Here is a 14,369-nt window from a genome sequence, read left to right as displayed (position 1 = left end):
CATTGCTTTGGTTGTTTGGGTGCTCTTTTTTTGGGGGGGGGCGTCTAAATGAAACTTAGGATTATTTTTTCTAGATCTGTGAAATAGGGCATTGTTATTCGATGGGGATTATGTTGAATCTGTAAATCATCTTGGATAGTATGAACTTTTTTTTTTTTTGAGACAGGGTCTTGCTCTGTCTCTCGAGCCTGACTGCAGTGGCATCGTCATAGCTCACAGCAGTGTCATACTTCTGGGCTTGAGCTATCCTCCTGCCACAGCCTCCCAAGTAGCTGGGACTATAGGCACATGCCACCATGCCAGGCTAATTTTTCTATTTTTGGTAGAGACACAGGGTCTGACTCTTGCTCAGGCTGGTCTCGAACTCCTCAAGTGATCCTCCTGCCTTAGCCTCCCAAAGTGCTAGGATTACAGGCGTGAGCCACTGTGCCTGGCTAGTGTGGACATTTTAATGATGTTGATTCTACTAATCCATAAGCAAGGATTTTTTCCATTTGTTTGTGTCAACTGCAGTTTCTTTAATCAGAAAGTTCTCCTTGTCTTTCACCTCCTTGGTTAAGTATATTCCTAGGTATTTTATTTTCTTTGTATCTATCATGAATGGTATTGAGTCCTTGATTTGACTCTCAGCTTGTTATTAGTATATAGAAGTGCTACTGATTTGTGTATATTGATTTTTGTAATCTGAGACTTTGCTGAATTTATTTATCAATTCCAGGAGGCGACAGGGTGATACAATCATCAGCAATCAGGGATAGTTTGACCTTCTCTTTACTGATTTGGATGTCCTTTCTTTCTTTCTCTTCATTGATTGTTGAGGCTAGGACTTCCAATACTGTGTTGAATAAAAGTGGTGACAGTGAACACCCTTGTCTTGTTCCATTTCTTCATTCAGTATGTTGTTGGCTGTGGGTTTGTCATACATGGCTTTTTTAATCCTTCTTTGCCTAGTTTTTTGAGGATTTTTGTCATGAAAGGGTGCTGGATTTTATCGAATACTTTTTCTGCATCTATTGAGATGACATGTAGTCTTTGTTTTTGTTTCTGCTTATGTGGTGGGTCACCTTTGTTAATTTGCATATATTGAACCATCTTTGGATCCCTGGGATAAAACCCACTTGATCATGGTGGATTATCTTTTTGATATGTAGTTGCATTCAGTTTTGCTAGTATTTTCTTGAGGACTTTTTCATCTGTGTTCACAAGGGATGTTGGTCTGTTGTTTTGTTTTTTTGTTTTGTCCTTTCCTGACTTTGGTATCAACGTGATATTGGCTTCATAGAATGAGCATTTCCTCCTTTTCGATGTTATGGAATAGTTTCTGTGGGATAGGTACCAGTTCTTCTTTGTAGGTCTGGTAGAATTTGTCTGTGAATCTGTCCAGCCCTAGGGCTTTTTTTTTGTTGGGAGGTTTTTTATTACTGCTTCAATCTCACTGCTGGTTATTGGTCTGTTCAGGACTTCTATTTCTTCCTGATTCAGGCTTGGAAGGTTGTGTGTTTCTAGAAATTTATCCATTTCCTCTAGGTTTTCTAGTTTGTGTAGAGGTTTTTTGTAGTATTCACAGACGGTATTTTGTATTTCTGCGTTGTCAGTTGTAATGTCTCCTTTTTCATTTCATATTGAGCTTTTTTGAGTCATTTCTATTTCTGGTTAAACTGGCTAGTGGTCTGTCGATCTTGTTTATTTTTTCAAAGAACCAACTTTTTGTTGCATTGATCCTTTGAATTTTTTTTTTTTTTGGTTTCTATTTTGTTTAGTTCTGCTCTGAATTTTGTTATTTCTTTTCTTCTGCTGGCTTTGGATTTGGTTTGTTCTTTTTGTAGTTCCTTGAGTTGTTACGTTAGGTTTTTAATTTGGGAACTTTTTGTCTTTTTGTAGACATTTAAGGCTGTGAACTTTCCCTTAGGACTGTGTTTGCCATATCCTATTGATTTTGAAAGGTTGTGTCCTCTTTGTCATTCAGGTCAAGGAATCTTATTTTCCATCTTAATTTCATCACTGACCCAAGGATTGTTTAGCAGCAGGTGGTTTAATTTCCATGACTTTGTATAGATTTGAGTGTTTCTTTTGGAATTACTTTCTACTTTTATTCCACTCTGGTTTGAGAAGATACACGGTATGATGTCAAATTTTTTTTAATTTGCTGAGACTTGTTTTGTGGCCTAAGATGTGATCAGTCTTGGAAAATGTCCCATGTTCTCATGAGAAGACTGTATATTTAGTAGTTTTTGGGTAGAATGTTCTATAAATGTCTGTGAGGTCCATTTGTTCTAGATTCCTGTGTAAGTCCAGTGTTTATTTATTTTCTGCTTCTATGTCCAGTTATGTCAGTGGAGTGTTAAAGTCCCTGGCAATTAAGATGCTACTTTTTATTTCTTTACTTAGATCCAGAAGAATTTGCTTTATGAAACTGGGAGGCTCAGTTAGGTGCTTGTATATTTAGGATTGTTATGTCTTATTGTTGAACTGCTCCCTTTATCATTATATTAATATAATGATCATCTTTGTCTTTTTTTTTTTCTTACCATTATTGATGTAAAGTCCATTTTATCTGATATGAGAATGGCTACCCCTGCTCGCTTTTGGTTTCCATTTATGTGGAATATTTTTTTTTCATCCCTTTTCCTTGAGTCTGTGAGTTATTATTGTGGTACACATTTGTTTCTTGGAGACAGCAAATACTTAGGTTGTGTTTTTTCATCCAGCTTGCCAATCTGTCTTTAACATGTAGAATTCAGATTGTTCACATTGTTAATATTGATATGTGCAATGCTGTTGAGTTCATCATGTTGGATAATATATTGTTTTGTTTTCCCTCTTGTATGATTGTTTTATAAGAGCTGTGAGCTATAACTTTTGGGTATTTTTAGGCAGGTGGGTATCTATTGTGCTGTTGCATGTCTAATGCACTTCTGAGTATTTCCTATGGGACAGGTCTAGTAGTGACAAATTAATTCCCTTAGCGTTTGCTTGTCTGGAATAGCCTTTATTTTTCCATCATTTATGAAACTTAGTTTTGCACTATACAAAATTCTTGGCTGTCAGTTGTTCTGTACAAGGAGGTTAAAAATGGATCTCCAATCCCTTCTGGCTTGTAAGATCTCTGTTGAGAAGTCTGCTGTTACCCTGATGGGTTTTCCTTTGTAAGTTATTTGTTGCTTTCGTCTTGCAGCTTGTAGAATTTTCTCCTTCATTTTGTCTTTGGCCAAGGTGATGACTGTTTCTTAGAGATGTCCTAGTTGCTATGAATCTTCCCGGGATTCAGTGACTATGTTGTATTTGGATATCTGAACTTCTGGCAATACCAGGGAAGTTCTCCTCAGTAATTCCCTTGAATAGGTCTTCCATCCTTTTTGATTTTTCTTCTTCTCCCTCCGAGAAACCTGCATTTTTATTTTGGCTCATTTCATAGTTTCATATTTCTCTGAGTGATTGTTCATTCTCCTTTATTCTTTTTTCTGCATCTTTGATTGACTGGGTTCGTTCGAAAGCCATGTCTTTAAGCTCTGATATTCTTCTGCTAGGTCTAGCCTGTTGTTGAAGCTTTCTGCTATATTTAGTAATTCCCTAAATGACTCATTCATTTCTTTAAGTTCTGTTATGTCCTTGCTTATGTTGTCTCTCTCCTTCGTGAGTTTTTCTTTATTTTCATTCATGTCTTGAGACTTTATTGGTTTCTTTGTTTGGTTTTCAGCCTTCTCTTCAATTCCATTATCTTGTTTGCCCACCATATTGTGAATTCTATTTCTGACATTGTGATAATTTCCTTTTGGTTGGGGTCTTCTGCTGTGGATCTATTTGATCCCTTAGGGGTGTTTAGCATGTTTTTTCATGTTGCCAGAATTTTATTTTGCTGGTTTTTTACCATTCACATTTTTTTGTATGTTTATTATTTTTTTATAAAAATAAATAAGTGGTCTCACTGAGTTTTCTGGTGGCATGGGTCCTGTAACTTTAACACTCCCATCTTTTCCTATAGTCGTACTACAGATCCTGGCTCTGACATTCACTAGAAGTGTGACCTGGAATCACTTTAACTTCCTGTCCAATATGTAGCTGGTAATACTGGTTACCCCTTAGAGTTGTTGTACAGTATGTGCCCAATAAATATGAGATTATTGTTAAAGTAAAAGAATCATTTATTTTCTCATTGTGTGTACTTCCATATATGTGTACATATATGTATAAAATATTTATATTTTAAGGCAGCCATTCTGCTGGTTGATTATGATGTGCAGGTTAATTTTGAAGCTTGTATAAATTTTTTCCCGTATCCTTTTTTTAGAAGCTGTAGATTTACATTGGAGAGGGGAAATTGTCTTTGAAAGAAAAAGTTAAGGAGTATGATTTAGTGAGGTATTGTTCCATACATACCTCATAAGAATCATTTAAATTAGGAAAACATTGATATGTAAAGTACACAGCACTGTGCTAGGCATTATGGAAGCAAGGTGAATAGGAAAAGCAGGGCTCTACCCTTCAGGGAACTTATATTCTTTAGGTTATACAGATCTGAATACATTTAAATAATGAAATATTTTAAGTTCTTTAATAGTGACCTGTGAGAGATTCTCTGGAAACATGCATTAGGGATCAGTTGAATTAACTGTAACAGAGACTAGGAAAGAGCAATAGTAGGTGAGTGTTAGTTAACTAGAGAGAGAGAAAGTGATAAAGTGATATTTGAAGCGAGTCTCTTTTTTAATTTTCATTTTTTTAAGTATGATACAATGTAAGGTATCTAAAGTACACTTACCTGTTTAACAGTTTAATCATTTGTTTCATATGTTTGTGTGCACCTATGTAACTACCACCCTGATGAAGTAAAGCACCCTTTTTAGTAAAACAAAATTTCCTAATATCCCCTTCTGTTCTGTCTTTTCTCCTGCCCTCTACCCTTCCTCCCAGGCCATATTCTGGTTTCTGTCATCCTAGCTTAGTTGTATGAACTCTTGTGTCTGGCCTTTTTTTACTCAACAAAATATCAGTAAGATTTATCCAAATGGTATTATACCAGTCTTTTTTTTTTTTTTTTTTAAATGAGACAGAGTCCAGAGTCTCACTCTGTTGCCCGGGCTAGAGTGCTGTGGCATCAGCCTAGCTCACAGCAACCTCAAACTCCTGGGCTCAAGCAATCCTTCTGTCTCAGCCTCCCGAGTAGCTGGGACTACAGGCATGAGCCATCATGCCCAGCTGATTTTTTCTATATAGTTTTAGCTGTCCAGATCATTTCTTTCTATTTTTAGTAGAGACAGGGTCTCGTTCTTGCTCAGGCTGGTTTCGAACTCCTGACCTTGAGAGATCCTCCCGCCTCGGCCTCCCAGAGTGCTAGGATTACAGGCCTGAGCCACCGTACCCGGCCTATACCAGTCACTTTTTAAAATTGCTGTGTATTATTCCACTGTACAAATAAATCACAGTGTATTCATTCTGTTGCTGTTGGGCATTTGGATTGTTGCTAGCCTTTGGCTACTATTAATCAAGCTTCCCTGTGGACCTTCCTCTGCATGTCTTCTGATGCACACATATACTCATTCCTCTTGGCTATATTTTGGCTATTCTAATGGATGAGGAGGTATTTTCATTGTGGCTTTAATTTTTCTTTCCCTGGTAAGTAATGATGTTGAGCACATTTTCATGTGCTCTGACTATCTGAATATCCTTTTTTGGGTAAAGTGCCCATTCAAGTCCTTGCCTATTTTTTAATTGGGTGATTTGTCTTTTAGTATTGAGTTAATAGAAATTCTTTATATATTTTGAATATTGTAAGTCCTTTGTCAGATATATGTATTATAAATACCTTCTCCCTAGTCTGTGTTTGATTATCCTCTTTCCTTTTTCTAATGGAGTCTTTTGTCTTTTTTTAAATTTTTATTTCAGGACATTATGAGGGTACAAACATTTTGGTTACATTTTATATCTTTGCCTCACCCAAGCAAGGATTAGAGCCATGCCCTTCCCCTCTGTAATGCTCACTGGGTCCATTAGTTGTGAATTTACCGCCCCTCAAACTCCCTAATCCCTGGAGAATATTACTACTGTGTGACCACCATAGTGTTGATCAGTAAGTGCCAATTTGATGGCGAGTACACTTGGATCCTATTCTTCTGATCTTGTGATACCTCACTTTGGATAATGGGCTCAAGCTCTATCCAGGAAAATATAAGAGGTACTAGATCACTGTCATTTCTTATTATTGAGTAATATTCCATTTTATACATATACCAAATTTTAATAATCCACTCATGAATTGACGGACACTTGGGTTTCCACATTCTTGCAATAGTGAATTGTGCTGCCGAGTCTTTTGTCTGATAAGGGGAATCATTTCAGTTTTTTAAAAAATATCTATAATTTATATACCATAAGATTCAACATTTTCAAGTGTAGTGGTTTTAATTAAGTAGGATATTTCCAAGGTTGTACAGCCATCACCACTATCTAATTACAGAAAGTATATGTGCTTTTGAAAGAGAAAAGGGAACAAAAAGATTGGACTATTTAGGAAACAGCATGTAGTTTCATATATGTAAATGATTCTTTTTTTTTTTTTTCTGAGACAGAGTCTCACTCTGTTGCCCGGGCTAGAGTGCCATGGCGTCAGCCTAGCTCACAGCAACCTCAAACTCCTGGGCTCAAGCGATCCTCCTGCCTCAGCCTCCTGAGTAGCTGGGTCTACAGGCATGTGCCACCATGCCCAGCTAATTTTTTCTATATATTTTTAGCTGTCCAGATCATTTCTTTGTATTTTTTAGTAGAGACGGGGTCTCGCTCTTGCTCAGGCTGGTCTCGAATTCCTGACCTCGAGTGATCCTCCCGCCTCGGCCCCCCAGAGTGCTAGGATTACAGGCTTGAGCCACCGCGCCCGGCCTGTAAATGATTCTTGATGGTGGCAATTTGAAAATATTTTAAAACACAAAATATTTCTGACTAAAGAGTTTGGACTATCTAGATTTTAAATGTTAAAGTAATTGGTTACAAAAAGTTTCTCATGTTGATAGTTCAGAGTTTGTTGTGTGATGAGCAAGGCAAAGTGAAAGTCAGAAATAATCAGGATAGCAAAGGCCTCCATGATGCTACTCAGTGCCTTGCACGCTCATTACATATGTATTTTATTACATTACATTTTAACTGAATTAATCCTTACAATCATTCTTTGAATTAATTACTGTTGTTGCCCTCATTTTATAGATGAGGAAACTGAGGGAAAAAGAGATTAACTATTTAATGGATAGTAAGTGGCAGATTCAAGATTTCAGTGGCCATATGAATCCAGGGTCCTTTAACCACATTACTGTGGTATATTTGTTAAAACTAAGAAATCAACATCTCTGCCTGGAATTTTTGTTTTCCTTTAGATCACCTAGTAATCTTCCCTGAAGCTGATACTTTCTGCTCTATTTTCCAGTAACCTCTTGAAGATCTTTGTAGCACTTTTGGGAATATGAATAAGATAGTCTTAGCACTGGCAAAGACAGTCTTTTTTTTTAAGGCAGAGTCTCACTCTGTTGCCCGAGCTAGAGTGCTGTGGTGTCAGCCTAGCTTACAGCAACCTCAAACTCCTGGGCTCAAGAGATCCTCCTGCCTCAGCCTCCCGAGTAGCTGGGACTACAGGCATGTGCCACCATGCCTGGCTAATTTTTGCTATATATTTTTAGTTATCCAGATAATTTCCTTCTCTTTTTTTTAGTAGAGACGGGGTCTCGCTCTTGCTCAGAGCGGTCTCGAACTCTGGCTGGTCTCGAACTCCTGAGCTCAAACGATCTGCCCGCCTCGGCCTCCCAGAGTGCTAGGATTACAGGCGTGAGCCACCGCGCCCAGCCAAGACAGTCTTAAATATTGCTTCATCCAAATAAATGTTTGGGGAAAAAAAACCCCACCCATTAATTCTATGTTTTGAATTTTAGAACAGCTAATGATGACAGTGGCAGCCAACATATGTTAGCTTTCAGTGGATTTGGGAAATAGAAAATTTAAAATTGTCAATGTCCAACAACCAGTTTCTCCTAATACTTGAAACAGGTTGCTTTTTCATCAAAACACCATGTGTAATGGCTTGAGTTCAGTCATCATTGATATATTTATGAATGAAAATATAAAATATTTGAATACTAAAACCATAACTCGGCACCATGAAATGCTCATGTTAAGAGGAATGAAGGTACTGAGGCCATTTGAGGTAAAAGCACATGTCTCTGCCTCACAGTCTCTAGGATGTACATGTAATTAGTGGAATGTTGATTAGATGGTGCCTAAAATTATTTTCTCTTTTAAGGGAGAAGAGTTTGTATTTAAGGAAGTATGTGTGAGCTCTTATATTTTTCTTTAATATTAATATAAGTACTCCTTTCTTCTCATTCTAAATTATACTTTGTTTTTTGTTTTAGATTTGTTTGTGCTTCTTCATTGATGAATGACCAAAATTAAAACAATTCTCTTAGAATTTGCATTACTGATTTCATTTCTAGAGACTGAATCATTGCTGATTAAAATAAACTCTTAATGTTGACTCTCTCAGTTCTAGATACTACTAGGGCCTATTTATTGTCTTGAAGGATCCTGGGACAGAAGAGCCTTTTGGGGCTCTATACAGTTAATCCTGGGTAGAGTCATCTCTGCCTTAATTGTATTCAAGTAGCTGTGCTAATATTTGAAATGTTGAGTTTTTCAACAGATTTGTTGAATAAACCAATATTAAACTAGGAACCTGGTGGCAAAGACTATCCTACTTGTATTCCTGGAAGTGGCCAATCTGACACATTGGCCACAATAGATTTTTTTTAATGTATGATTTTAGAGTAGATGTTAGGAAATACAGGGATGATAACTTCTAAAATGGTAAAGTAAGGAAAGTTAGTATCGTGTGGCTTATTCTAAGGTAGTGCTGTATAATAGAAATGTATGTGAACCATATATGTCATTTAAAATTTCTTAGTGCCACATTAAAATAATCAAAAATAGTTGAAGATAATTTAAATATCTTTGATTTAACCTGATATACTATTATTTAAACTTGTTATCAATACATAAGATTAATGAAATACACTTTTTTGATACTAAATCTTCCAAATATGGTGTGTATTTTATACTATTTCTCAATTTAGACTAGCCATATTTTAAGTACTTAGAAGCTACATATGTCTAATGGGTAAATGTATTGGATAGTATAAAACTAACAAAGAGTAAATATACTTAATACAGTCAATTTACATGTTAAATAATTTAAGTATATTTAGATTTCACAAAATTTGCAGTTGAAGAAGTAGATTCAGGTTCATGCCTATGATCCTAGCACTCTGGGAGGCTGAGGTGGGAGGATTACTTGAGGCCAGGAGTTCAAGACCAGCCTGAGCAAGAGTGAGACCTGGTCTTTAAAAAAATAGAAAATTAGCTGGGCATGGTGGTGCACACCTATAGTCCCAGCTATTCAGGGGGCTGAGGCAGGAGAATCACTTGAGCCCAGGAGTTTGAGCTATGATGATGGTATAGCTTTAAAAAGCACTGTAGCCTGGGCAACAGTGCAATTCTGTCTCAAAACAAACAAACAAAAAGCCCGCCCAAAAAGTAGATTCACATACCCCCGTTGTTCCAAATATACTCAGAAGTTTTTTAGTAGCTGAATTGTGTATCAAGCTTTAAATTAAAAGTTAAGTTGGGGCTGGGTGTGGTGGCTCACGCCTGTAATCCTAGCTCTCTGGGAGGCTGAGGTGGGCGGATTGTTTGAGCTCAGGAGTTTGAGACCATCCTGAGCAAGAGCGAGACCCCCCGTCTCTGCTAAAAAAAAAAAGAAAGAAAGAAAGAAATTAGCTGGACAACTAAACGTATATAGAAAAAATTAGCCGGGCTTGGTGGCGCATGCTTGTAGTCCCAGCTACTCGGGAGGCTGAGGCAGGAGGATCGCTTGAGCCCAGGAGTTTGAGATTGCTGTGAGCTAGGCCGACCTCATGGCACTCGAACCCAGGCAACAGAGTGAGACTCTGTCTCAAAAAAAAAAAAAAAGTTGCTTATTATGAAAATGGGGTTTAAAACCAGAATATACCACTTCACACTTACTAGGATGGTTTTAATAAAAAATGGAAATAGTAAGTGTTGGTGAGGATGTGGAGCTGGTGATTATAAAACATTGTTAATATACTAAATTCCACTGAATTGTACGTTTTCACATGGTTAGTTGTAATGTAGATTTCACTTCTATAAATAATAAATAACATTTAAATTAAATAAAATTAAAAATTCAGTTTCTCAGTTATGGTAGCCATATTTAAAGTGTTCAGTAGCAATATTTGCCTAGTGGCTTTTGTAGTGGACAGTGTAGTTCTGTGGCAGTGTGGTGGTAACCTGCATCAGATGGCACCTTTAAAAAGTGTTATTCTTTCTTGGTACTCAAAGTATGTGTGGTAAGTCCTTAAATTCTAAGAATGTGGTAACCATCAGAATCTGTAGCTGTACACTATTTTTTTTTTTTTGAGACAGAGTCTTACTCTGTTGCCTGGGCTAGAGTGCCGTGGTGTCAGCCTAGCTCACAGCAACCTCAAACTCTTGGGCTCAAGCAAGCGATCCTCTTGCCTCAGTCTCCCTAGTAGCTGCGACCACAGGTGTGCACCACCGCACTTGGCTAATTTTTGCTATTTTTAGTAGAGATGGGGTCTTGCTCTTGCTTATGCTGGTCTTGAACTCCTGACCTCATGACCTCAAGCGATCCTCCCACCTCAGCCTCCCAGAGTACTAGTATTACAGGTGTGAGCCACCGCGCCCAGTCTGTCAGCATGTCTTTTTCTAAGAGAGATCTAATCTAATAGTTTAATGTATTTATAAGACAATGCTTTTAAAAGTCAGGATTAAACTTCTTTCCTACTTGTTATGACAATGTAGAACAATAGGGAGGCTACTGAAGGTTTTGAAGTAGCATGTATCTTAAGATAAAAATATTTAAAAAATCCAGGAATCCACGTAATTATTAGCATATCAGACTCTGTTGCAAGAACAACTTACTGTTCCTGTTATGAACATGATTAATTCAAAACCAGAGTTTTCTGGGAAGAAGATTCCACTATTTTTGTCTTGCATATAATGGAAAGAGCAGTCAACTGGGGAGTCATGAAACTTGAGTTTTCTTTTCTAGCTTTACCACTGCCTAAGGTGTGTTATCTTGGGTAACCTGGGTTATTTAGAAAACGAAAGGGCCATACTAGTCCTTCATGTTTTCTTTCTGGAATTAGTTCCATTGCACTGCTGACTTACTTTTGAAAATACTATTCACTCATTCATATTCTTCTCGTTCCCTTTGCAGCATCACTGACGTTCTTTTTCTCTTATTTTCGTTTAGTGTGTCGTTGGTGGCTGCAACGCCAGCTTTGCTTCTCAGGGAGGGCTAGCTCGCCATGTACCCACACACTTCAGTCAGCAGAACTCCTCAAAAGTTTCTAGCCAGCCAAAGGCCAAAGAAGAATCTCCTTCTAAAGCTGGAATGAACAAAAGGAGGAAATTAAAGAACAAAAGACGACGCTCATTACGTAAGTGTTCACTTAGAAAATCTGTATGTATTATAGATGGTTTTTCTTGATATATTTGGCTTTTATGCAAATCAACTCTTTATTATACTTCAACTCTGCTCATCTATTTCTGTTAAAAGTAGCAAACATGTAGGATACCTGTCTGTCAGTCTTAGAATTCTGTGGTATATGTTTGTAGTAGCTAAGGGAGTATATGTGGCCTTTGAATACAAATTTTATAGAATTAGATTTGGGGGGCTACTTTAATTGTGTTCTAAATTAAGAAAATTTAAAATATGGCAATGTCGGTGTTTCTAGAAATGTTTTAGAAAATTTGAACATGTTAAATAATAGTTAAGTAACTTATCTACTCCAAAGTAGTGTGTGTGGCTAGCAGAAGAGTTTGAATGTAGTCTGTATCTCAGTACCTACAGTCTGTTGTAACATGTATGTACAACTGTTATATCCTTAATTATCAGATTATAAGATGTATTGTTGATGTTTAGGATATAAAATAATTAGATGATAAGGCTTGTAAATGCTGGGGGCGGGAATCATCTTTGAAACCCCAGAGCCTAGCACAGTGTCTGTTTCTTCATTTCAGTTAGTTAATTGAACATATCCCAAGTGGAGAAATATGAATGAGAGTATAAATGAATGAAGCCACCATTGAATGGGAGTCCACTGTAAGGGTGAACTAGAAAGAAAAAAAAGGATTACACCTTACCCTTTCTCTTGGGATTTGATTAAAGTGTAGCAGAGACTCAAGACACTAATTCAGAATATAAAAGTAGTCTCTAAAACAGTGAAATCTTTTGTAAATACAAAGCTATAGTGGACAAATTAACAAACTCAAGTGAAAAATGAACTTCTTAAGTTTCTTTTTGTTAAAAGAAACATGTTTATTTTCCATCAAAGTTGGCTGTTGAATTTAGGTTTATGGATCCATTTTCCTTTTAACCTCCCTTTATAAAAACAGAAATACAATTCCAGTCATTTTACTTGACTGTTCATTTGAGTAACTTGCAGTTGCACACAGAAAATTGCTAAATACACATTCTGGTACTCAAAACCAAGGGTAACTTTCCCAGCCACTTCACCTAACCTCATTATTATCTTGGTCTCAGTGTATACACAGTAGTCATTTAAATTTTCTGACTTTTTCACATTATGTACTTGGTACCACTTACATAATTTGCTACTTTATTGTAAAGAGAAGATAGATTCAGTTGTATACTCAGTTCTTGCTTACAAACAGTATACTCCAATGCCTGCTTTTAAGTATATGTTGCTTTCAACAGTAGTGTTTTCCCTAATATTAGCTAGTAAGACAGGCAGTATAGGGAGAGTTGGGGGAGGGAGGAGGTGGGTGAAAAAACCTTTGTCTTTCCTGTTTTGTTGGGGATAATGGGGATCATCATAGATTACTTTATGAACTTTAAAAGATCCAAGGCTTTTCCCTTTTGGGAGCCACTGTTTAGAGAGTGCTGTGATTTGAATTGACATGGTTGCAGCTGTTGCAGTTTGTTCTTACTTTAAAAATGTACATATCTATAGCAGTGTACTAAAACAATCACTTTGCTGGTACCTTCCTCACGTAATTCAAGAAGATCATTTTTACTTAACTAGGTAAAAAGTACCTTAGAAATAGTGGAATTGCAGCATAAGTAATTTTCTGTTTGATATCATTAAAATAATTATTTTATATACTTCAGAGTAAAGTGGGAAGAATAGTACATTAATGCTCTTCACTTAGAAATTTACCAACATGCCATATTTGCTTTATCTCACTGCTTACATACTTTTTTGGATCATGAATCCTAAATACTTAAGAATTTGTCTCCTAAGAATAAAGGTATTTTTCTGTGTAACCATAACACCATTGTTACACTTAAGGGGGGAAAACACTATGTATGGTTTTTGAATCACAGGAAAATAGAGTTTCTATTTTTGTGGTTTCCAAAGATTTTTGATTAGATATCGCATCACTTTGAAAAAATACTTGCACACAGTCTTAACATATATATTTTATACGTCATATATGGGTAATATACTGCTAAATGCACATTATAAAACAATTGCTGAGAAGGAATATTGAAAAAGGAAGAGATGAAAAAATAAACAGAAGCGATTTATTTTCTTCCTTAATCTGATGGATCATGATGTATATCTGATTTGGAGACTACTATTCTAGTTTGTTATTTTTGATATGTAACAATGGAGATAACGTGGTTAAGGTCTGAATGCATATAGACACTGAAGTTTGAGGGTTCCTTTCGTTATGGTGAATTTAAGTGATAAGTGTTTAAATTTGAATGAGGAGTAGTTGAATGATTTAGAGGGATAAGGTGTTATTTTTTTTAAGTGCTTATCCTTCTTAGGAAAAAGCATGTATTTAGAGAGCATGGAGAAAGTACACATTTTTTCCAGTAGCACAGATCTAATAGAAAGGGGATTTGTTTCTTAGCATTAGGTAAACATTTCCTCTCCAAAAAATGTTAAATACTTTCTTCTGTCTGATTTCCCATTGTCATTGCATTTTTAGTTTTGTGGGTTCTGCTAGTTTTTCACTAGGTGGTGTTTTGCTTATTTCCTCTTGAGGAAAAATCCAGAGGAAAAAATCTCTCTCTAGGTATATAATATTGAATATGTCGGCTGGTGAAATTGTTCCCACACAAGACCTGTGGTGGTTTTTTTGTACATATTCTGAGAACTCTGTGAATAGTCACAGTGTGGTAAATCAGCATACATGTAATTCAGAATATGCTGAAATCAAGCCATTTCTTTTTTTGTTAGTAAAATTGAATTTTTAATTACAGATCTTGAAAAGTTACGTGTGTCAGAAAGCTCTACAAATGTAAAATAATCAACTTA

General features: G+C 36.5%; 1 protein-coding gene across 4 annotated transcripts in view; it reads left to right on the top strand.

The window, feature by feature from the left end:
• Window positions 1–14,369, top strand: part of AEBP2 (AE binding protein 2) — a 68,959-nt gene that overhangs the window by 36,409 nt on the left and 18,181 nt on the right. For all 4 annotated transcript variants that reach the window (XR_006735836.1, XR_006735837.1, XM_045554236.1 and 1 more), the window contains exon 4: window positions 11,330–11,516. Coding sequence is in view for 2 of the 4 variants with exons in the window: in XM_045554236.1 (XP_045410192.1) it covers window positions 11,330–11,516 (187 nt within the window). In the remaining 2 variants the exon portion in view is untranslated. The remainder of the gene's footprint in view (window positions 1–11,329; window positions 11,517–14,369) is intronic.

Source organism: Lemur catta, chromosome 6, assembly GCF_020740605.2.
Source record: "Lemur catta isolate mLemCat1 chromosome 6, mLemCat1.pri, whole genome shotgun sequence".
Classification (NCBI taxonomy): Eukaryota; Metazoa; Chordata; class Mammalia; order Primates; family Lemuridae; genus Lemur; species Lemur catta.
Note: the sequence above shows the minus strand (reverse complement) of the source record. Positions and strands in the feature narration are given on the sequence as shown.